The 24,601-nt window shown below is 43.2% G+C and overlaps 1 protein-coding gene across 16 annotated transcripts in view; it reads right to left on the reverse strand.

Annotated features, from left to right (window-relative positions):
• The window catches only part of MAP3K4 (mitogen-activated protein kinase kinase kinase 4), a 462,673-nt gene that overhangs the window by 213,395 nt on the left and 224,677 nt on the right, over positions 1 to 24,601 (reverse strand). For all 16 annotated transcript variants that reach the window (XM_033937735.1, XM_033937734.1, XM_033937737.1 and 13 more), the window contains 3 exons: positions 22,742 to 22,891; positions 13,944 to 14,105; positions 6,116 to 6,249 (listed from right to left, as the gene is read on the reverse strand). In XM_033937735.1, the coding sequence (XP_033793626.1) occupies positions 6,116 to 6,249; positions 13,944 to 14,105; positions 22,742 to 22,891 (446 nt within the window). The remainder of the gene's footprint in view (positions 1 to 6,115; positions 6,250 to 13,943; positions 14,106 to 22,741; positions 22,892 to 24,601) is intronic.

Here is a 24,601-nt window from a genome sequence, read left to right on the forward strand (position 1 = left end):
ATAATCAGTCTGCCGAATAGCCAACCAGAACTAAGAAGTACTAAGTATAACAGTAACAACACTCCTAACAGGAGTAGCAACTAACAGAATACAGTAGGAAATTGCATAGAAAAGCCCCTTCAGCAAACGTCCCCACAGCTGGCCAGCTATGCCATCTGAGCTAAAGCCGCTATTCTTTTTAATCTCCCCGACCCTAGAAAAATATTAGGAACCCGCAGAAAAAATCCACACTCTTCACGCAAATCCCGATAGAACAGAGACAGACAGACAGGGTGGGGACTGAGCCGGTATGGGGAGTCTAAAAGAAAGAATATTAGCAGGTAAGAACCTAATTTCTCCTTCTTTAGTAACTCTCCAGACCGGCCCAGTTCACTGATGAGATGTACCAAAGCAGTACCCATCATGGGTGGGACCCCCGGAGAGCCGCCACCAAAACATGCTCATTGAACACCATGTCCCAATGCGCCTGAATGTCCACATGGTAGTGTCGCACAAAGGAATGGAGAGAAGACCAAACCACAGCTTTACAGATATCCACTGGAGGCACAAAAGAAGACTCAGCCCAAGAAGCTGCCTGACCCCGAGTGGAATGAGCTGTGAGAAATTCTGGAATAGGCTTCTTCTAAAGAATGTTTGTGGAAGCGATAGTCTCCTTGATCCAGTGTGCAATGGTAGCCTTGGAAGCACCGCCCCCTTACGAGGATCCGCTAAGAGGACAAAAAGATAATCCGATTTCCGGAACTCCTGGGTCCGCTGAACATAAGAGCGAAGAACCCAGACATCCATCTTGCTCAACTGCTTCTGCTCCATAGAGACCTCCCGACTACCCAAGACCGGGAGGACCGTGGACTGATTGACATGAAAAGGTGAGACCACTGTCAGCAAAAAGGATAGAACAGGCCGCAGTACAACACGTACCCTAGAAAATTCCAGGAAGGGAGGCCTACAACAGAAAGCTTGCAACTCAGAAACGCTTCTCGCAAAAGTATTGGCCACCAGGAAAACTGCCTTGAGAGTAAGGCCCTTCAATGAACAGGAACCTAGGGGCTTAAATGGAGGGCACATGAGCACGTACAGAACCAGACTGAGATCCCAGGCCAGAACCAAAGGTCGCACTGGAGACTGAAACAATTTGGCCACCCTCAAAAAGTGAATCACATCCGGATAAGAAGTTAAATGCTTACCTTGCAGCAAACCGCAAAACACAAACAAATCTGCAAGTTGAACCCAGAGAGAAGACCAGGCTAGGCCCCTGTCCTGGCCATCCTACAACTCCAAGATGTGAGGCAGAGATGCGAAAGGAAACCACTCCATATGCAGGACACCACTCCTCAAAAATATGCCAAAACACACACATAACCCCGAGAAGTGGAAAGCCTCCAGAACCCGAAGAGTGGATATCATTTTATCCGAATAACCTTTTTTTACCTAAGCGCTCCATCTCAAGAGCCAAGCCATACGACAAAAGGGACCTAGATCGAACATTGGCATAAGACTCTGAGTTAGAAGATCGGGCGAGAGGGGCAGTAGGAGAAGATCTGCCATGAGATGACGAACCAGATCCTCATACCACGGGCGCCTGGGCCAGTTTGAAGCCACCAGGATCATGCGGCTGGGGTGCCGAGCAATGCAAAGAACTCTGCCCACCATCGGCCACGGAGGAAACATGTACAGGAGGACCTCTGTCGGCCAAGGCTGTACCAGAGCATCCAGCCTGTTGGCCTGAACATCCTGTCGCCGACTGAAGATTTCAAGTCTGCACAATCAACTCAAAGGCTATGGGATCGAGACACCACTCTCCAGGATCCAACACATGATGACTGAGGAAGTATGCTTGCTCATTTTCCACTCCCACTATGTGGGAAGCCAAGATGTCCAGAAGATGAGTCTCTGCCCAGGGCATGAGCAGTGCAGCCTCCTGTGCCACCAGACGATTCCTGGTTCCCCCTTGATGATTGACATAGGCCACCGCCATGGCATTGTCCGAGATAACCCAAACAAGACTTGCTCATCAACAGTGGCTGGAACACTATAAACGCCAGTCGGATGGCACTGATTGACCAAGACACCTCCTCCAGCGACCAGCTGCCCTAAGCCGAGCAACCAAGATACTGAGCTCCCCAGCCAAGGAGACTGGTATCCGTGAGAAGTACGGTCCACTGAGGCTGATCCAGACTCACTCCCTGCACCAGATTGGAAAACTGGAGCCATCAACTGAGACTGCAACGAACCAACCCCCAAAGAGGAACAGGAGAGTTCATATCATGCAACTAGGGCAACCACTGCTGCAGCAGATAATACTGAAGCGGGCACATGTGAGCCCATGTCCACTGAACCACGTCCAGGGAAGCCACCATCGACCCCAAGACCTGGAGAAAATCCTGCACCTGAGATCACCGGGAAGCCATCAGAAGACGAATCTTTGACTGCAACTTGACCACTCGGGTCTCTGGCAGGAAGACCTTCCCCAAGCTGGTGTCGAAGAGAACCCAAGGTACTCCAGGCGCTGAGACGGAGCCAACCAGCTCTTGGACAGGTTAACTACCCATCTCAGTGACTGCAGGAACTTCACAACCTTACATTCACTTAAGGCATAATTTAGAGCTTGTGGTATGCATTCAAAATACTACACAGTACACAGAAAACATAATCTTTCTTAACAGGTCAAAAAAAACAACGTACACCAACTAACCCCCTCTTTTACTAAGCCCCAGAGCATGAGTTTGCTACAGGCTAAGGTGGGAGACAGGTCAACGATGGAGGAAAGCTTACAACTTGCCTTACGTCTATAGTGACTCTGCCGACGGGTGTGTGAGATGGGAAGATAGATGCGGTGAATGTGGCTGCGGAGAGCTCTCGGCCGGCCAGGGCGCCCGAGGTAGCGGGCTCAGGTGAGGGTCTCTTGGGTCGCTGAGCTGCTGCAGGTGACCCACTCCTGTCGGCTCCCCGTTAGTTACAATAATTGCTGTGGGACATGGAGGGAGACGTGTTACGGTACCTTTGCTGCAGTGCCCCCGGCTCCCTGGACAGGGCATGTGCTGGGGGTTACTGTCCCTCCGCTCTGCCTGACACCAGAGCTGGGAGATGAGTTTGTTTATTTACATTTTTTACCCCGAGTTGCATCTAAAGACTTGACTTACGTCCCTCCAAACTATGCTCCAACAAATTAAATGCTCCAACGCCCATACGGATTGAATGGACATCAGAGCATTAGCGAACAGCACTCACGCCCACGACTTAATAAAAGGGGGCCTAAGTCAACTGCCAAGTTTGTTTCTCTTTGGAAGCATAAGATTTTTGGCTTTAAAATGATACAAAGATTAAATAAATGGGAGAAAAAATCTTTTATAAAACTATTCACCTAATAAATAATATAACAAAAAAAGTGAATTAAATTATTTAAAGTATATATTATATTATTGAAAATAATTTATAGAGTGCTCAGTGTGATATCTTATTCAAAACCAACAGGTTAATAGAATGAAGATGTATTGACATTACATCATTGCACTCACCTACCTACCAGCCCTAAACATTTGATTAAATATAAGTTGTTCAAGCAAAATAATAGTAGTAAAGAGGTATAGATGAATACTTAGCTGAATGTGATTGATGAAAAACTTATATATATCTCCACTGTCAAATGTATCATCTCATAAACAAAAGTGTCCTTGAGATCTGCTCGTCGCTGCTGGGAGTTGTGCAATGAAGTATTTCTTATATAGTTGGTTTAGTTGATAATATGAAAGAAGTGAGTCCCCAAATCCACCGTTAAAAGCTAATCAAATTCAGCATATAGCTAAAACTCCTTATTGTGAAAACAATCCAACATTTCCTCAACACCGATCGTGTTTCACTTTATTTTGCGACATCAGGAGGAAATAACTAAAAATAAAAACAGAAGATATAACAGTTCTCAAGAATCAAAAATATTCAAAAAATATAATTTCTAAACTAAAGAAATAAATTACCTTCAGACCTCACAATGGAGAGAACACGCCGACAGAGGATTTCAACTGAAGAGTCAAATCAACGTGTGACGTATGACGTCTAAACGTATCAACGTATATGAAGACCATCTAAGGATCACATGATAAATGAATACTTAATGGTGTATTATCACATATAAATGATATATAACTATTATCTAGTGGTCCATTCTATTTCTTTATTGAGACCATTGGGAATCACTGTATTCCAAGTATAGATTAGACGTTGTTCGTGATAAAGAAGAGTATGAGAGATATCACCCTGTCTATTAAATTTAAAATGCCTGATTACACAGAATTTAAGGTCATCAAGAGAATGGTCAGCTGAATGCCAATGATCAGTTAAAGGAGCCTCTAATTTGTTGGTACGAATACTGCTCAGATGTTCTGCTATTCTCAATTTAATAGCTCTTTTGGTTTGACCTATATACATCTTGTTACATGGACAAAAAATTCCATATATTACTTGAGAGGTATTACAATCCGAATGACCCCGTAAATGATAAACATTATTAGTATTAGGTATTTTGATTTGATTAATGATCAGAGAATGGCAGCAGTATTTACATCTCCCACAACTGGTGTGTCCTGTTGATTCAACGTTATCTTCATTAATTAAATTGTTATTAAAATGTTCACCTAAATTTTTGCTCCTTTTATGAGCAAACATGGGAGTTTCAGAAAATATTGAATGAAATCTTAATATGTTCCAATGTTTATGTATAATTTTTTGTATATGAGAAGTTTTACTAGAAAATGGTAAAACACAGGTCATTCTTGAATTAGTTTGATCTAGTTTATTTTTAGGTAATAACAACCAATCACGATTGGCGTTCTTGGCTCTCTTGTAAGCAACTTTGATGCATCGTTCAGGATAGCCCCTATCACGGAAACGTTGTTTCATAATCCCAGCTTGATGATGATATTCAATTGGTGAAGAACATAATCGTTTCAATCTAAGAAATTGACCATTTGGGATACTATTTTTAAGTTGCCTCGGATGAAAACTTTTGTAATGAAGAATGGAATTCCTATCAGTGTTTTTCCTATATATAGTTGATTGAAATTGACTTGCTGACAAAGAGATTTGAATGTCCAAAAAATTGATGTTCGATTTATCTATGTTGGCACTAAACTTAATGTTATGATCACACTCATGAGACACTTATTGAGACCCAATGGTCTCAATAAAGAAATAGAATGGACCACTAGATAATAGTTATATATCATTTATATGTGATAATACACCATTAAGTATTCATTTATCATGTGATCCTTAGACGGTCTTCATATACGTTGATACGTTTAGACGTCATACGTCACACGTTGATCTGACTCTTCAGTTGAAATCCTCTGTCGGCGTGTTCTCTCCATTATGAGGTCTGAAGGTAATTTATTTCTTTAGTTTAGAAATTATATTTTTTGAATATTTTTGATTCTTGAGAACTGTTATATCTTCTGTTTTTATTTTTAGTTATTTCCTCCTGATGACGCAAAATAAAGTGAAACACGATCGGTGTTGAGGAAATGTTGGATTGTTTTCACAATAAGGAGTTTTAGCTATATGCTGAATTTGATTAGCTTTTAATGGTGGATTTGGGGACTCACTTCTTTCATATTATCAACTAAACCAACTATATAAGAAATACTTCATTGCACAACTCCCAGCAGCGACGAGCAGATCTCAAGGACACTTTTGTTTATGAGATGATACATTTGACAGTGGAGATATATATAAGTTTTTCATCAATCACATTCAGCTAAGTATTCATCTATACCTCTTTACTACTATTATTTTGCTTGAACAACTTATATTTAATCAAATGTTTAGGGCTGGTAGGTAGGTGAGTGCAATGATGTAATGTCAATACATCTTCATTCTATTAACCTGTTGGTTTTGAATAAGATATCACACTGAGCACTCTATAAATTATTTTCAATAATATAATATATACTTTAAATAATTTAATTCACTTTTTTTGTTATATTTAAAATGATACATACATGTGAGATAAAGAATTCCAAGTGTGCTGCTCACTGGTAAGTTAGCACTGTTTTCTGCTCTGAAAAATCAAAAAAATTAGATCCAACTCCTACTACCTAGTTGAGAGGCAATTTGAGATTACCTGGGCCTAGTGCCCCGGCCACTTTCACATTTCGTCAGCACATAGTTCATCCATTTTCTGGCAAAACTGATATACTTGTCTCCAATCTTCTGTTTATATTCTCCAGACATCAGGCGAACAGCTTCTTTATGATACTAAAAGAATGAGAAAATTATCTTCACTGAATAACAAGCATTTTCTAATTATTGCAAGGAGAAAAATCCTTTAACACTATTCCAGATATGCAGCATCTACTTATTGCAAACCTCCATCAAGTCAAAAGGATCTGAGTAATGTCGTAAGTTAAATGGAAAAGCACCTAACTTTCAAATTCCTGCTCCTCTGAATATATAACTTTTGGGCAAATAAATCAATATATGGCAAAAAAGTATAGAGATAAAGTGGGGTGAGATTAGATGTATGCCAGTCATCCACTGAATAGCAGCATTCATCCAATATCTAAATAGCTTATTCATGCAAGTCTGAATGCAGAAATTGCAGCAGCAGCAACCATGAATTATCCATATAAAATAGAATTGATTACTCAGTGGTCTGATTTAAATATCTTAGCTGAATAATACATAAAGATATATGAAGATTGTTGTCCATATATTTTTACATGGACCCACACATACTAAATATTGTACTTCTTGTATATAAAACATCTTTCATGAAAATAACTAACTGGAAAAGCAGGAGACATCAGCAATTGGTTTCAAATAAAAGGAGATTATGTACTTACCCTGGTAAGCTCTTTTCCAGTAGATAGGTGAGACATTCTAGAGTAGACCATAGGGTTATTTCCCCATATCCACATGCTGCAGAAGGGATCCACTCCGGATTTCTCACTCTGCCTCCAGTTTACTCCACCTAAGTGCATGTTGGTTAAGCGCACACTTCAGTTATCCGCAGCCTACCTCCATGGTCCTGGGTTGTTTTTTTTAACATTAAAGTCAATGGATGTAAACTCCGGATAACTGCAATTCTGATAAGCACACAATCTGCTTATGCGCACTGATATTATAGGTCCCACCTCTATGCGTTTAAGTTACATTCACTCCGGTTAAAAGCAATCACGTTCTCACGGTGATGAGCCACATATTTCGGATCAGCATTCTAGGCTGGCCAGGTGTTCTAACTTTCGAAACTGCACCATGGCATCTCGAGGAGAAAAACCTGTCTGTGGCTGGTTAAAAGTCATTGTCTCTGGCTGAATGTGTCTACCACGCTGGACAAAATTAATTTTCTTTGGCTTAATGTGTCGATGTCTTAAAGAGACTTGACCAACAGGAGAATCGGGTCTCTATTATAAAACATAACAGCGTTCCTCCTAGCCAAATTTCTCGGATTTACAAAAAAAGCATGCCATATTAAAAGACTGGCAATCCTACCAGGAAACGGAAAAGAATTGGGAAGGCTGGAGATATTGAACAAGCATTGCTGCAATGGTTTGCTGAAGCTAGAAGTCGTCAACTGCCAATCAGTGGGCCTCTGCTGATAGAGCAAGCAGCACAGCTATCCGAAGAACTGGGCATAGAAGATTTCAAAGCAACAAATGGATGGCTGGAGAGGTGGAAAGTTCGTAAAGGCATAAAATTTAAGAAGGAGCATGGTGAAAAGCAAGATATGGATGAGTTTGGTGCAGAAAGATGGGTCATGGAAGTGTTGCCATCAGTCATTGGTGGATATGAACCATGCGACTTTTCAACTTCGATGAGATGGGCCTATACTGGCGTGCCATCCCTGATGGGACACTGGCTTTCAAACACAGCAAAACTGTTTGCTTCAAGGTGCCAAAGGAACAATTGCCATTGCTGCTCAGTTGCAATATGGACGGTAGTGAAAAGCTTTAGCCACTGGTGATTGGGAAGAATTGAAATCCTCGGTGCTTCAAAAACATTAAACGCCTGCCTGTTGAATATGAAAGCAACAGAAATGCATGGATGACGGTGACACTGTGGATTGAATGGTTGCAGAAGCTTGACAATCTGAATAGAAGGCGTAGGAGACACATTGTAATGCTGCGTGATAACTCTGCAGCACACAGCAATGACGTACGACTAACCAACATCAAACTCGTGTTTCTGCCACCAAACACATCTTTGATCCAACCGATGGACCAAGGAATAATCGCCAACTTCAAACATCATTACAGGTCGCTCGCCTAAGATATGTGATGGCGGTGATTGATACAAGCGCAGAATCCAGCCCCTGAGCTCGTGAGAAAAATGACAGTACTCAACTCTCTTCACATGGTACGGGAGGCATGGAGTCGAGTCTCATCATCAATGATTTCAAATTGTTATTGATGGGTGAGCTTCATTCACACATGAGGATACAACTAAAGCTGACACTTCATCCATTGAACTCCCAGTTGGATTCTCGCCACAAGAGTTTGAGCTGTATGTCGCTGTTGACAATGATGTGCACACATCATTTGACAGCACTAATTCCGATATCTGTACAGTCATAATGGACACTGCAGACAATCAAGAGCCTGATGAGGATGAGGATACTGCTGCAGTCATCACGACTAATGAAACACCTGCAGAGATTGTATCCTTCTCAGACGTGCTGAAGTCCCTACACACACTGCAATGTTATCTGGAGATAAATGGATGTCATGACTATGGCCAGTTTTACAGCATCAGTAGTCAGATACACAGCCTGAATTGTGCAATCTGCATGCAGAAAACAATGACTGATTATTTCAGTAGAATGTTGGTTTAAAAAAAGGTTTACAGTGTATTGGCATTAGACGGAACAGTGCTGATTGTAAAGCCACATTTGGCAGAAAGAAGGTAATGTGTGAAGCCTCCATAAATCTGAGGAAAGGCTCTCTGCATGACTGAGCTTTCAGCTCAGATACCCTTCTCGTTGAGACGATAGCTACCAGGAAAGCCATCTTAATAGTAAGATCTATCAGCGACTTCTCTTGAAAGGGCTTGTACAAACATCTCATTCCCTATACAGTAAGTACTCCCCCGATATTCGCGGGGGTTCCGTTCCAGGAACCCCTGTGAATCTTGGAAAACTGTGAATACGGTTTTTCATGGGGGAGCCTGAAGAGGGCAGCAGGAGAGTAGCCGGAGCATTGCGAGTGCAGGAAATCACTCATGGTACGTTACGACTGCCTCTTTCTGCACTAAGTTGGGTCTTATCCAATTAGGAGCTCCGGCTGCTCTCTCCTTGTCGGCGGTTCGTGGTCGGAAAATACCACGAGTGACCGGGACCGCGAACTGCCGACCGCGAACGACCAGGGGAACACTGTACTACATCCAGGGCTCTCAGATCCTCTGATCAGAACTTACTGACCACTCCCCTGATTAAAGAACTCTACTACACCATAAATGCCATCTTCTCCGCCACAGATTCTACCCTCTGAAATGCCATGCCATCACATCTAAATCATGAAAATTCTCTTCACACATTCAAAATCAAACTCAAAACCGTGTAGGATTGTTTTACGTGTGTTTTTTTTAACTGAATAAAAGATTTATTACATTTGATTACACCGTACTGTGATTTTCTATGACTAAAAAGTGGTACTCCGATTAAGCGCACACTCCATTTAACCGCACATTGCGATTCGGTCCAGAGGCCTTTCATTTAAGCGTAGTCGACTGTACTTCACAAATTAGTTTAGCGCCCTCTAGCAGTTAGTACCCAAGCACAGACAGACACCCCCCATCTTTAAAGTAGAGGCGCTTGTAACAGGTTAAACCATAGCACTACCTATGTTATTCCCTTTTGGGGTTTTTTCCCTTTTTCGTTCTGTTTCCTATATTGATTGTAGTTCTTCCCTGTACCTCCCTCTCATTTGCAAAAAGTCAGTATCGTCCCAAAACTGTCTGTCTTTCCTTTTTTCTGTTTTTTTATTATTGTACAACGCTTTGAATTTATGAAGTGATTTAATCAAATTTTAAATAAACTTGAAAATAAAATAAAACTTCTGCTCAAATCAACTAAACAGTACCATCAACCACCAACATAGGCTTCAAAGGAGCTCAGAACTATTCCCACAACAGGCTGAATATATGTACAAATTCTTCCTAACCCCAAGGGCTGACCAGTCTCCAAGAAATAGACTAGAGAAACATAAGGAGACTAAAATCTGAATTGGAATCTGCAAGCAGCCACAGCAAGGACAGGGTGGGGGGAGGGGTCTATAATGTCTCATCTATCTACTGGAAAAAGAGCTTACCAGGGTAAGTATATAATCTCCAATAGGTGAGACATTCTAGACTACAGGGATGTACAAAAGCAGTCTCCCAAAACCAAACTAGGGTGGGCTTTTTGTGCTGGCTCTTAAGACCGAGGACCCGAAGGCAGAGTCCTGCCTGGCACCAACATCCACTCTGTAGAACTTGGCGAACGTGTGAAGCGAAGACCACATTGCTGCCCTGCAAATCTCCTCAAGAGAAACAGATCTAGCTTCGGCCAACGAAGAAGCCACACTCCTGGTAGAATGTGCTTTTAAGCGAGACAGGGGAACGTTTCAAAAAAACACGCAGCATCCGGATGCGACACTAAAGAAAACCGACTGTCCAGGTGACAAAAACAGGACTGACCGGTCACATGGACTCACAGAGACGCCACTGTGAGGCCCTTAACCAGACCAAAGCCTTAGCATAAGCAGACAACATGGATGAATTTTTAGACCTGAGAAGTGTAGCTATCACAAGCTCTGAATCTGCGTGCTTACGAGTCAAGTCACAAGAGCAAAGCAACCTGGATCCATCCATGGCTACTGGGTCCTGAGTGAGAAGGTCCAGATAGACACTCAGATGCAGACCATGTCCCACAAACAGCCACATCAGATCCACATAGCATGGTCTTCGAGGCCAGTCGGGAGCTACCAGAACAACGCGCCCAGGATGAGCCGCAATCCTCCAAAGGACTTGGCTGATCATTGGCCAAGGTGGAATTTGTATAGAAAAACTTCCTGAAGCCATGGTTGCATGAGCACATCAAGCTCCTCGCTTCCAGGCTCAGATCTGTGACTGAAGAAGCATGTCGCCTTGTTTTGTGCAGTAGCCATGAGGTCGATGCGGGGCTGCCCCAGCACCTCACAATTGCCTGAAATGCTTCCTGCAACATGGCCCACTTGCCCTGATCCAGAGTCTGAAGGCTGAGGAAGTCTTCTTGAACATTATTCACTCTGGCCACAGATGATGTTCTGCCCAACGGAAAAGAAAGCTGGCCTCCAGAGCCAATGGAGAGCTCTTAGTTTCAAGTTTATTAGAATTTTATATACCGCCTATCAAGGTTATCTAAGCGGTTTTTACAATCAGGTACTGACGACTGACTTAGGCAACTAATATCGCTTTGTTGGAAAAGGCCCGGACTGCCTGTCCCTCCAGGGTCCTCTGCAATTCTCTCAAGGCCAGATGAATGGCCTGAAGCTCTAGACTGTTGATTGACCACTTCCTCTACAACGGAATCCAACAGCCCTGAAGGGGAAAACAAGTGAAGGGAGCTTCCCAGCCCCGAAGGCTGGCATCTGTCGTAACCACAATCCAGGAGGCAATGTGCAACGGAACTCTCTGGCAGAGAGACTGAGGACGAAGCCATCAGTTCATACTTGCTCTGGCCTCTACAGTCCATGGGAGGCTCATCTCTAAGGCATCTTGGTGGGGTGCCTAACGAGAGAGCAAGGCATTCTGAAGAGGATGTATGTGCGCCCTTGCCCAAGGGACAACATTCTACGTGGCCACCATGGAACCCAGGACCTGCAGGCAGTCCCACTCCTGTGCCAGTGGATACAAGCAGGACACAGCTCTGGCATTCCGTAAAGGACCTTCCAGAGAGTCAAACTGCTCAGAGACCATACAACTCATATCCAGATACCAGGGAAAGGTTTCAGATTGCAAGCACATACTACAAAGCCAGAGAGAAGAAATAGAAGTGAAAGAAGCAGGATGGACACTCAAGCTTAATTTCTACAAAGATTCACCAATAAGATCAAGTAGTGCCACAAACTTAAACAAGCGCACAACAGCCGGATCATCTCCTGGATCTGAAACTCCCAAGCTCAGATCCCCCAATCCCCAAATGAGCAGCGAGGTCCAGATTAGCCATAGGATCCCCCCGAACAGGGTGGGAAGAAGGAACAGCTGGCGCAGGTGGAGACATCCCCATCGCTCAGGAATATAGCAGGGGGAACAGAAGAGCACCCAGCAGCTGGACCCATGGTTTGAAATTCAGACCACAAAAATCTCATGAACTTTGAAAAGGTATCTGGTCCCTGAGGCATAGAATCACCCTTAGATACTTAGTCTTGCATCTTAGGCTGTGGAGGATCCGACTTACAGAACCCGCAGACTCAAGCCTTGAAAGCAATGGTGGTCACCCCGACAGGCTAGCTGAACCAATAATCACCATCCCCCCCACCGCGCTGCACATTTTTTATTTTTATTTATTCAATTTTCTATACTATTCTCCCAGGAGAGCTCAGAATGGTTTACATGGGTTTATTCAGGTATTGAAGCATTTTTCCCTGTCTGTCCTGGTGGGCTCACAATCTATCTAATGTACCTGGGGCAATGAGGGGATTAAGTGACTTGCCCAGGGTCACAAGGAGCAGCATGGGTTTGAACCCACAACCCCAGAGTGCTGAGGCTGAGACTGTGCCACACTCTCCCCTTTATCTTCAGTTTATTTTCCAAAATCTGTGCAAACTGTACACAAATCCACACGAGGAGCCCTGAGGACTCCATACCAGCACTTTTCCAGGTAAAAATTCCAATTTCCAAGAAGCAGGGGAAAAGTAGAAAAAAAGATCACTAAAAATCCAAGATGGTCACCAGCACCAAATTTGCACCAAAAACATGTTAAAAAAACACACTTCCCAAAAACAAAAAAACAGCGATTTTAGGATTTTTCAAGTGGGGGAACAATGGAAACTACAGAAAACCCCTCAATATTAACTTTTAAAATTCGATGTTGGAGCCTGTCAGCTTGTCTGTACTCACTGATACCACTGGTGCTGCACCTGCTTCTAGCCTTTTCAATAGTCGGTTCAGAATTCACTGCCACAATGCTGGGAATACTTCCTCCTAACTTATCTTCGGGCTGCCAGTCAGATTCCACTGTCTGACGAAGCCCCCATCCCAGTGGACCACCGGATGTTCACCAAGATGGGTGGAGGTGCCAAAAAATGCAGCCAGCACACTGCGGAACACCGCTGAGCCCCCTAAGCATGCCAAACAGTCTGCGCTCGACCCCCCCCCCCTTTAACAGGAAGTGAGACTAGGTCAGGGACGGCCTTGAGCTCCAAACAATACTATGCAGACTGGCTAACAGGTACCCCAAAGGGTACAGACCAAAGTCAGTGAATTCTTAAGCAGGCAGAGCTTCAAATCCACTGGGAATGCGAAAATAACCACAAAAACAAATGAAACTACGTTGAATTAAAAACAATAAAAGGAGGAGAGCAGAACACACACAGCTGCAGTGTGCATGCAGAAGGGTAAGACTGCTAGAGGGTGCTAAACCAGTCTGTGAAATACACTGGAGGCAAAGTGAAAAATCTAGTGTGGATGGGGAAATAACCTTATGGTCTAGTGTCTCACCTATTGCACTGGAATATATGCTTTTCACACTGTACAAATAAGACCAATACTAAACATTGTACTTCTTATACATAAAACATCTTTCATGAAAATAACTAACTAGAAAAGCAGGAGACATCAGCATATTGGATTCAAATAATATATGTTTTTCACACTGCACAGATAAGACTAAAGGAGGAAAAATTAAAGTCAGCTACCCTCATTTGGTTGAAACAAAAAGTTTCACATCAAGGGCAGATTAACACAAGTAGATATGAATGTGTTTGTGTGCTTACCTCAAAACCAAAGTTGTAACCCTGAATCATGGCTTCTCGGTAGTACTGCTGCAAAGTGGCAGATTCAGACTCATCCACCTCTGCTTCAAACTCAGATGTAAACATATGATCCACTCTATCAATGGCATCACTAATCTTTGTGCATAACTGTAACGCCTCATTCTGAAATTGCAAACAAAATAGGCTTGCTAGCATTTTTAGAAATATTTTAATTAACATCCCACCATACCCAGCATTACGGATTAGGGACATGCATGAAAATTTTAATTTTGTTTCATTTTATAGGATTTTTTAAACTTTATTCAGTATTTTAAATATTTTTTGGTTTGCTTTGGGGCAATGTCCTATTTCAACAGTAAATAGTATTTATAATGCAAGAAAGGTGATAATCTTGATAATCTTCTTTCTAGTAGAAAAGCATATGAGACAAGATGGTTGGTTAGCACGGAGAAAGAAGAAAGAAGGAGAGCCTGATCAGAAGACAACCAAACCAACATGATTTGAAAAATAACCAGACAAGAAAAGGTAGGAAAAATAATTTTATTTTCTGTTTTGTGATTACAATATGTCAGATTTGAAATGTGTATCCTTCCAGAGCTGGCGTTGGACTGCGAACGTGAGCTAGGATTTAACAGAGAGAGGAAAAGTATTTTTTGTTTGTTTATTTTGTTTACACCACAAGACCAGTGTGGGTAGGAGAGGGCAAAGTGGGTGAAGAGGCTATAAAATAAACCCACCAGGATGTTTGGAAAAAAACACCCAATTGGGCAGGAAAATTGAATCAAATCAAAATTTTTTTCCTGAATCGGCAGCACTATTCTACACAACTCACAAGTAGAGGTGAATAACTCACTGCCCTTCTGTTTGTTTCCCTTTCCTCTCCCAGAGGTCTGGCATCTTTCTTTTTTTTTCATCTCCATCCCCCCGCAGCTGCAGCGATGGACCCCACCATCCCCAGATCCACCATCGCTCCTTTTCTCAGCTACCCTTTCATCCAGCATCTCTCTTCTATGTCCCTGTCCCTATTCTCCTCTCCAGTACTGTCCCCCTTGTGTCCCCATTCCTATGCTCCCTCCATGTCCAGAATCTTATCTCTCCCCATATTCAGCTTGTTCTTTCTCTCTTCCTTACCTCTTGTATCCCCTTCCCCAGATATAGGCTTTCTCCCACTATCTCTCTTGCTATCCTGCACCCTGCCCACCTACTTTGGAGCAGTATCTGTCCTTCTTGTACCCTTCCCCTTGTGGTTTTGCATTTCTCTTTCCCTCTCTCCATTTGCTTTCCTCCCCCTCTTTTTTGTTTGGTCTCTCTCTTCACCCCAGGTCTGGCATCTCTCCTCCCCTCTCTTACTCCTTCCTCTGCACAGGTCTGCCTCTCCACCGCGAAGGAACTCTTCCTCCTTTTCCCTCTGCACAAGCCTGCCCCCTGCCGTGAAGGCACTCTTTGGCCTGCTCCCCGCCGCGAAGACCTGCCGTGAAGGCACTCTTTTCTCCTGCTCTCCGCCACGAAGACCTGCTCCCCCCCCCCGCAATGGCCTGCCACCCTGCCGTGAAGGCACTCTTTTCTCCTGCTTCCCGCCGAAGACCTGTCCCCCCTCCCCCCCCGCAATGACCTGCCCTCCTGCCTTGAAGGCACTCTTCGGCCTGCTCCCCGCCGCGAATGCCTGCTCCCCCCCACAAGCCTGTTTCCTCCCCCAGCTTCTCTTACTTTTATGTTAACACGGCAACTTGCAGGCTCATTGGTGTTATAGCGATCCCTGCAGCTGCCTGTCGTCCTCAGCGGCACGTTCTCTCTGGTGCGATCCTGTCCCTGATGCCAGAGCAGGGGCAGGATGTAGCAGAGAGAACGTGCCGCTGAGGACGACGGGCAGCTGCAGGAATCGCTATAACACCATCGAGCCTGCAAGCTGCCGTGTTAACCTTAAGGAGGTAAGACCGGGGAAGCTGGGGGAGGACTTTCTGACTGACTCTTCCCCCTCAAGCAGGAGCGGCAGCGGATGGCCAGCAAGAAGCAGCGCTGCAGCTCCTGCTTTTGGAAAGCACCGGGGAAGGGTCAATCATTGAATCGGGAGGCCAATTTTTTGGGAAACTTGAATTGATTCGAATCAATTCACCTGATTCGAATCAGTGAATCAATTTGAATCAGTGAATCGGGCAGCACAAGTGTAGAAGACATCATTCACATTCTTTTCGGCTCTGCCTCCTATATCAGTGGGCATGGGGAACTACCCGATAGAACCAAATCTGCTCTGCTCTTGAAAGAATACAATTAAAGAACACCAAAACAATAGACAAGGTGGACCCAAACAAGCCACCTACCTGAGTGCAACTGGCACTAACACTTATGTGATTCTCACATTTGACACTTTGCAATAGCAAGAAAACTTCTCACTCTTCAAACCCGTCCGACAGGAAAAAGACAAGTATCTGGAAATACATACAAGTTTGAGACAGCATGCAAGCTAATTGAAATCTGACAGGGTGGGTCTTCAGGCTCGTATGCCTTTCTACTAGAAAGATGATTATTGAGGTAAGAACTTAATCTTCACTTCTAGTGCAAAAGGTATATGAGTCTTGAACCAGAGTGATGTACTAAAGCAGTCCCCCGAGTCTAGGGCGTAAATGAGCCAGCTGCTAGCACTAAAGACCCAAAACAGGCATCCAGCCATGCCGCTACATGCACACTGTAAAAGATTCTGAAAGTATGGAGGTTGGATCATGTAGCCACTCTACAAATCTCCTCGGGCAGAACTGCTTAGGACTCTGCCTATGAAAAAGCCACGTTCCTCAGAGTGTAATCTCAAAGAATTAGTAGTTACTTACCACACTTGATATACTCTAAAGAACTAGTCATGTGAAACAATCTTGAAATGGGAGCTTTAGAAGCTGGCTTCTCCAGGTGATTAGGATTTATTAGTATAAAGAGATAAGCTGTGAGACAAAAAATTATGTGTCACCTCGAAGAACGTTCCTAACATGTCCAGCAACTTGTCCTTTCTCTTCGAACCTGTGGTATGGAATGTGGGTAGCCGGACATCCTGATTTATGTGGAAGACCAAAACCACATTTGGCAGAAAGAAGGTATTGTGTGAAGCCTCCATAAATCAGAGGAAAGGTTCTCTGCATGACTGAGCTTGCAGCTCGGAGACCCTTCTCGCTGAGATGATAGCTACTAGGAAAGCCATCTTAATAGTAAGATCTATCAGCGACTCCTCTTGAAAGAGCTCGTACAAACATCTCATTCCCTATACTACATCTAGGGCCCTCAGATCCTCCGATCAGAACTTACTGACCACTCCCCCAATTAAAAAACTCTACTACACCAGAAATGCCATCTTCTCCGTCACAGCTCCTAGCTCCTACCCTCTGGAATGCCATGCCATCACATCTACGTCATGAAAATTCTCTTGACAAATTCAAAATCAAACTCAAAGCCAAGACGCCTACCAAAACACCAGATAAGATTCTTTTTCCAACCACATCATTCAATCCACGAGAACCGCTTTTAAGAAGCGGCTTCCCTTTCCTCTCTGTTTTTTCCCTTCCCCAGTACCTCCCTTTAATTTTATTTTTTGATGTAATTTCAACTCTTCCCCTCCCCAAACACCTCTCATATCTATTATTGTTAATGTCTTTGTCATAGTCCATTCCCCACATTTTAATTTAATTTTACTTTTAGTATTTAAATTTTTAGCATTGTAAACTGACCAGATACATGTTGATGGCCAGTATATCAAATTATAAATAAACTTGGAAACGTGGCATGCAAAACAAAGCTAAAATTTCATGTTGGGAACGTCTGTCACACAGGAGAATGTAGTCGCAACTCTCCTGTCAAATAATCTGGCTACCACAGGATGAGAGGCCGAAGAAATTTTCTCCATTAGAGCCCTAAAGCACGAGAGGCCTGCCACCTGCACTTTGAGGGAATCAACTTCCAGGCCCTTCTCGAGTCTGTCTTGAAGAAATGGCAGGATTACTGATATCGGAGCCAAAAGACATACGAGGAGAGACTAGAAGCCCTGAATGTGTATACCCTAGATTGAAAGGAGGGACAGGGGAGATATGATTCAGATGTTCAAATACTTGTAAGGTATTAACATAGACCAAATCTTTTCCAGAGAAAGGAAAATGGTAATACCAAAGGGCATAATTTGAGGTTGAGGGGTGGCAGACAAGAACAATGTTAGGAAATTCTTTACAGAGAGGGTGGTTGATGCCTGGAATGCTCTCCCGAGGTCTGAGTCCTTTCCTAAGCAAAGAATCCCCACGAATGGGGTCTTGGGCCACCGAAGCCTCAGAAAAAACAAACTTTAAATACAAGAAAACAAAAAAGCCAAGCAAAGCATATCAGAACCCCTCTGCATAGTTTACTTGCAGAGAAAAACAGGTGTGGACTGGGGCTCCACCTCAACAGGGAGATTCTCAAAGTTGTAAGTATTTTCTCTCTGCAAGCCTGTTGCAGGAAGGGATAAATCACCACACGTATGGAATCTGGAGTAGATGTAACTTAAAAACGGTTATAAGACAAATAGAACATGGAGAGTTTTAAGGAGAGATGGCTTTAAAAGCACTGTAAAGTTAAACAAAATTATTAAGATCACTCTTTTCGTTCAGATTTATAATAACTTTCACAAAAATATATTAAGGACTCCTTTTACAAAGGTGTGCTAGCGTTTTTAGCGCACGCACTGAAAAACTACCGCCTGTTCAAGAGGAGGCGGTAGTGGCTAGCGTGCGTGGCATTTTAGCGCATGCTATTCCGCGCGTTAAGCCCTAATACACCTTTGTAAAAGGAGCCCTAAGTGTTTAAAGTTCTTTTTGGCACTGCAATGATCAACAAAACTAGAAGCAGTTGTCATACTGAAGATTGTGAAGTATGAATTAGTGCTGCCCGAATCAGGAAAAAAAATTTTGATTAGATTCGATTCAGTCTATTGAATTGGTTTTTTGATTCCATTTTCCTGCACAATTGGGTGTTTTTGTCCAAACATCCTGGTGGGTTTATTTTATAGCTTCTTCACCCCCTTTGGCTTCTCCTAACCACACTGGTGCTGTGGTCTAAACAAAATAAAAAAACAAAAAGGACTTTTCTTTTCTCTGTTAAATCCTAGCTCACGTTTGCGGTCTAACACCAGGACTGGCAGGATACACTTTTCAAATCTGACATATTGTAATCACAAAACAGAAAATAAAATTATTTTTTCTACCTTTTGTTGTCTGGTCAATATTCAAATCTTGTTGGTCCCAGGCTCTGGTTGTCTTCTGATAACTTGCTTGCCAGGGTCTCCTACTTTCATCTTTCTCCCTGCTAACCATCCATCTGCCATCTCTGTCCTCCCCTTCCATTTCCCTTCCCTCCCCGGAGGTCTGCCATCTTTCCTTTTTTTCATCTCTATCCACAGATTCACCTTTTCTCAACTACCCTTTCATCCAGCATCTCTCCCTCCTCCACCACCCCAGGGAAAACCATCTCTCCCTTTCTCTTCCCAACTACCCTCCTAACCAGTATCTCTATCCCCCCTTCACACCATCCCTTGTGTCATCTCTCTCCCTCTCCTCTATTTTTAGACCCATTATTTCTTCCCCCCTAAATTGCATGTCTCTTTGAACCCCCCTTCCCTCCCTCCGTGTACTTCTACACCAGGGTCCCCTCCCCTGAAGGTCTGTCCCCCCTGAAGGCCTGTGCCATCATCCCTGAAGGCCTGCCTATCCCCCTTGAAGGTCTGTCCCCCTCCCTTGAATGCCTGCCTCACCCCTTGAAGGCTTGAACCCCCCCCCTTGAAGGCCTGCATCCCACCCCTGAAGGCCTGCCTGTCCCCCCTTGAAGGTCTGCCTGTCCCCCCTTAAAGGCCTGCCTGTCCCCCCTGAAGGCCTGCCTGTCCCCCCTGAAGGCCTGCCTGTCCCCCCTGAAGGCCTGCCTGCCTGTTTCCCCTGAAGGCCTGTCCCACCCCCACCCTGAAGGACTGCTCACCCCCCTCCTCGGAAGGCCTGCGTGTTCCCCCTGGCCTCCCACTGGTGTCCGGCTTCCCCCCTTGCCTCCCCGCACCGTTTACCGTTTAGGAACAGCCTTTAGATAAGATCGCAACGTCAGAGGCAGGATCGCGGAGGAAACAGCTCCAAAGCAGTGGAAAGATCGCTAGCATCGTGATCTTATCTGCAGGCTGTTCCTCAATGGTAAATGGTGCGAGGAGGCCAGGGAAGGGAACCGACCACCAGGGGAGGGAAACGGACAACGCCGGGGGGGAGGGGGAAGCCGGACAGCAGCACCTCGACTGACCTTCCCCCCTCGCCCTCTAAAGCAGGTGCAGCAGCGGTCGGCCAGCAAGAGCAGCGCTGCCGCTCCTGCTTTAGGGGGCAAGGGGGGAGGGTCAGCTGAATCGGGAAACCGATTTTTTGTTGTGTTAAATCGATTCACCCGAAGTGAATCGGTGAACCGATTCGAATCATGAAACGGGCAACACTAGTATGAATAAGATAAGCACAGAAAAAACGAAGAACATGTTAATACTGGACATGACCAATCCAAGACTGCAAAAATTTTATTTCACAAACTGTATTATACTAAACTGTAAAACCTATTACAATCAAATATTTAAAAAGCCATGCTCTATTACACTAGAGAAACAGTTACCACAGATATTTTGTGTGATTTTGTTGGAAACTTTAATTAGCTTTAAGGGCAGGAGGAAACAGAGTCCCATATGTGAAACAGCAGCACATTACCTCTAAGAGTTAGATGTTATTTTCCCCCACACACACACACAAGATAAAAAGAACAAAAACCTATTATTCTATCTACCATATAGGTCTGAATACTGTGCTTTTTATGGTCAACCTCAAAGGGATGTGGCACAAAGAAAAACCACAATACTGCAGTACAGTTCAATGTACCTCTCCTAACTTTCTCCAGGACTTATGCAATTTTCATCCCTTGAAGAAAATAATCAGCCCTATGTACTTACTCATTTAAATCTGGTTCACATGCTGCACTTAAAATTCTGGCTGTAAAGCTTAAACTACTACCTAGGGCTGGAGAAGAAAATCATTAATGTATTGTGCACATGTCACTGCAGTGACAGTTTCTAAACTACAGTAGCCAAGAGGATTGACCCAATGTGTTCACAGAAGAACAATAAGTCAAAACAAAAGAAGCTGTGGAGATGGATGTTACTGATGCAGACTTTTATTCAGTAAAACTGATCCACATATATAAATGATGAGGACAACTCAACATGGTCTGTATTTCAACCTGTATATCTTCCTCAGGGGTCCTATGGATATGACTGTTAATATAAGTGTAAAAGGATCTTTTAATCTAAGGTTAATATGAAATTCTAGTGAATTACAAGATAAGAATTGGGCATAAGGGATGGTGTGATGGTATAGATGTGATAATACTAAAATAGATGCAATTTCAAATAATGGTGAAACCTCATAAGTGATACATATGAATGCATATTTGTCAGGTCTCAATAAGTGATATATGGATGCATTAGACAAATCTCAATAGGTGATATATAGAGATGCATTAGCTCAGTGACTACAGTAATGTGTATAAAATACAGAGATAGTGTGTGAGAAATGTGTGTCATATACCGTGACACCAAGATAGAAGGAATGATGGTGCCGATTTGGATGCTATTAAGGAAATATTTAGAAAATATATATATATATATATTACATATACAGTATATATAATGTGCTGAAACTTATCAAAGTGAAAATTAAATGCACACCTTATTTAAAAACATATTAAAAGCATGTATGTGGAAGGAAAGCCCTTCAAAAACAATGAGAACAATGATAAATTACTTTATTAAAAATCTAATATAAATAAAAATTAAAACAATACTGGTATAAGAACAGTAAGGCTATAAAAATGATACCACAATGAAGAGTAAGACTATAAAAATCAAAAGATCAAAAACTAATATCTAAAATGAATAAGAACATAAGAATTGCCGCTGTTGGGTCATACCAGTGGTCCATCGCGCACAACAGTCCACTCACGCGGTGGCCCTTGGTCAAAGACCAGGGCTCTAGCTGAGACTAGCCCTAACTGCTTATGTTCTGGTTCAGCACGAACTTGTCTAACTTTGTCTTGAATCCCTGGAGGGTGTTTTCCCCTACAACAGACTCCGGAAGAGTGTTCCAGTTTTCTACCACTCTCTGAGTGCAGAAGAACTTTCTATCCAAGGTTTTACTGCATATATATTTTAAATATTTCCTTAATATCAACCAGATCGGCATTATCACTCCTTCTATCTTGGTGTTATGGTATATGACACACACTATATCTGTATTTTATACACATTACTGTAGTCACTGAGCTAATGCATCCACTATATAAATCACCTATTGATATTTGTCTAATGCATCCATATATCACTTATTGAGACTTGACTAATATTCATTCATATGTATCACTTATGAGATTCCACCATTATTTGGAATCACATCTATTTTAGTATTATCACTTCTATACCTTCACACCCTCCCTTACACCCAAATCTTATCCTGTAACTCATATTAACCTAAGATTAAAAGATCCTTTTTTATACTTACATTAACAATCATATCCATAGGACCCCTGAGGAAGACATACAGGTTGAAACACAGACTGTGTTGATCCTCCTCATCATTTATATATGTGGATAAGTTTTACAGAATAAATATCTGCATCAGTTAACATCCATCTCCACAGCTTCTTTTGTTTTGAGTTTCTGAACTACAACACACCTGGAAAAGGACAACATATGATAAAAAGCAATGATCAAGAGAAGAAACCATTCAAACCTTTAACTGTTGTAGGGCTGTGGCAATCAATGGCTGGCTGGATGTCTGCTCATGATGCAAGGTAAGGAGACCCTCGATGGACTGCTGGAAAGCTTTCCTTTGGTTCACTAGATGGGTAGACTGCGTGACTACCAAGAGCAGATTATTCACCTAGAAATGCAAGAAGTGGCAAATGCTGAATTCTAACAAACACCAACTTAAAAACATACATTAAGATACCATAACCAGAAACTTTGTTCTGTGGATAAATGTTTCCTTTTCCTTCACCCTTCCAAATTGTACTAATGAGCTTCCTTGTAATGCATCTGCATATCGTCCTCAATGACTGCTACGAAGATCGGTAGCAGCCACAGAGAACCCTTTTTGTGCATCGGGTGGAGAGCTTTCTATGACAGTAAGACTGCTTTAACAAGTCTTAATGAAGTGGGATGCTTTTGAGCATCAGGGCCAAAGAGGACTGGGTGGGTGAGAGAGAGAGAGATACAGATAGATAAGAAGGTGACAAAGCAGTAAAATTTAATGGTTTGATAGAAAACCAAGGCCTTTGTTGAGTCCTGTCTGGCGGGTGTCAAAATATTTTAACATTTTTATTTCAAAGGTCTTACATTACTGGATTGTCTTAAAATTTCCTTTTAGTATTTTCACCATAAAATCATTAATGATGTGTTCTGGTTTTTATGTTCAAATCTTTTTTGTTTTATTAATATGAATACCAAACAACAAATAACAAAGACAGCAATGTCAAAGAAAAGAGCTTCCAACGATACAAAAGTTATCGCGTTGTTATAGTGAAACAAGAGTAGTAACCCCCGTCCCACAAACCCCACCCAAGCAGCAAGAACCACCTGTACAAAATCCTCCCCCCGGGTGTCCCAGGAAACAAACGAAAGCCAAGAAACTAAACTCCAAAATGCCAAAGGCCTGTGCTCTGGTGGCCCCTGGCAGTCACAAAAGAAAAGCCCTCCCCTCCAACAAACAAGGCAACAAAAAAAAAAAAAAAAAAAGAAAGAAAAAAAGAAGTGCCTGCGGTGACCGATCCCAGGAGTGAGCGCGATGAACCTCAACAAGGCTAAGCAAGAGGATTCAAAAGGAGACTGCGACCTCTAGGAGTTAAGGAGTCCAAATAGACTCCCCACACTAGCATAAAGTGACGGCGGCAACGAGGGTGACCAACGGCCTCTCGGACCTCCCACGTGGCCAAATTATGCACTAGAGCTCTCCAGATCCAAAAGAGGGAGGCTCAAAACAGTCCAGGATTGCAAAATGCATTTGCAAGCAAGGAGACACACCTTACAAAACCAGAGGGGACCCCCTTTAGGAAGGCCGCGAAAAGCCCCAGGCAGATCAAGAACCAACTGCTCCACGGTTCCCACAATGGTGCTCAAAAATAAGCCTCGGAAGTAATGAACGATAGACCTCCAAAAAACCTGTATAGTCCAACAACCCCAAAAGGAATGAGCTAAAGTATTGGGATCCCGGCCGCATTTCAAGCATAGGGGGGAGTCAATACCTCCCATTTTATGTAATTGGACTTGAATAAGATAGGCCCTATAGATCACTCTAACATAACACTCGCGATAGGCTGCTCCCGTTATCAAGCAAGGGACCCCGCACAGGGCTCGCAAAATATCCCAAGCACTAAGATCAAGGCGGAGTTCACGACCCCAGCTCTCTCGAAGACGCAATACCTCTTTAGGATCCATAAGCTCCAACAGGGCCCTATACAATGCCGACACCGAAGTAAAATGAACCGCAACCCCTTCAAAAAAAGCCCGAAGACGCACCCACATCGGTAGAGCAAGCCGATCCTGCGGAAGAGAAAGAATATAATGCTTCACTTAACAATAGGCAAAATTATCA

Source organism: Geotrypetes seraphini, chromosome 3 (assembly GCF_902459505.1).
Source record: "Geotrypetes seraphini chromosome 3, aGeoSer1.1, whole genome shotgun sequence".
In the NCBI taxonomy this organism is placed as follows: Eukaryota; Metazoa; Chordata; class Amphibia; order Gymnophiona; family Dermophiidae; genus Geotrypetes; species Geotrypetes seraphini.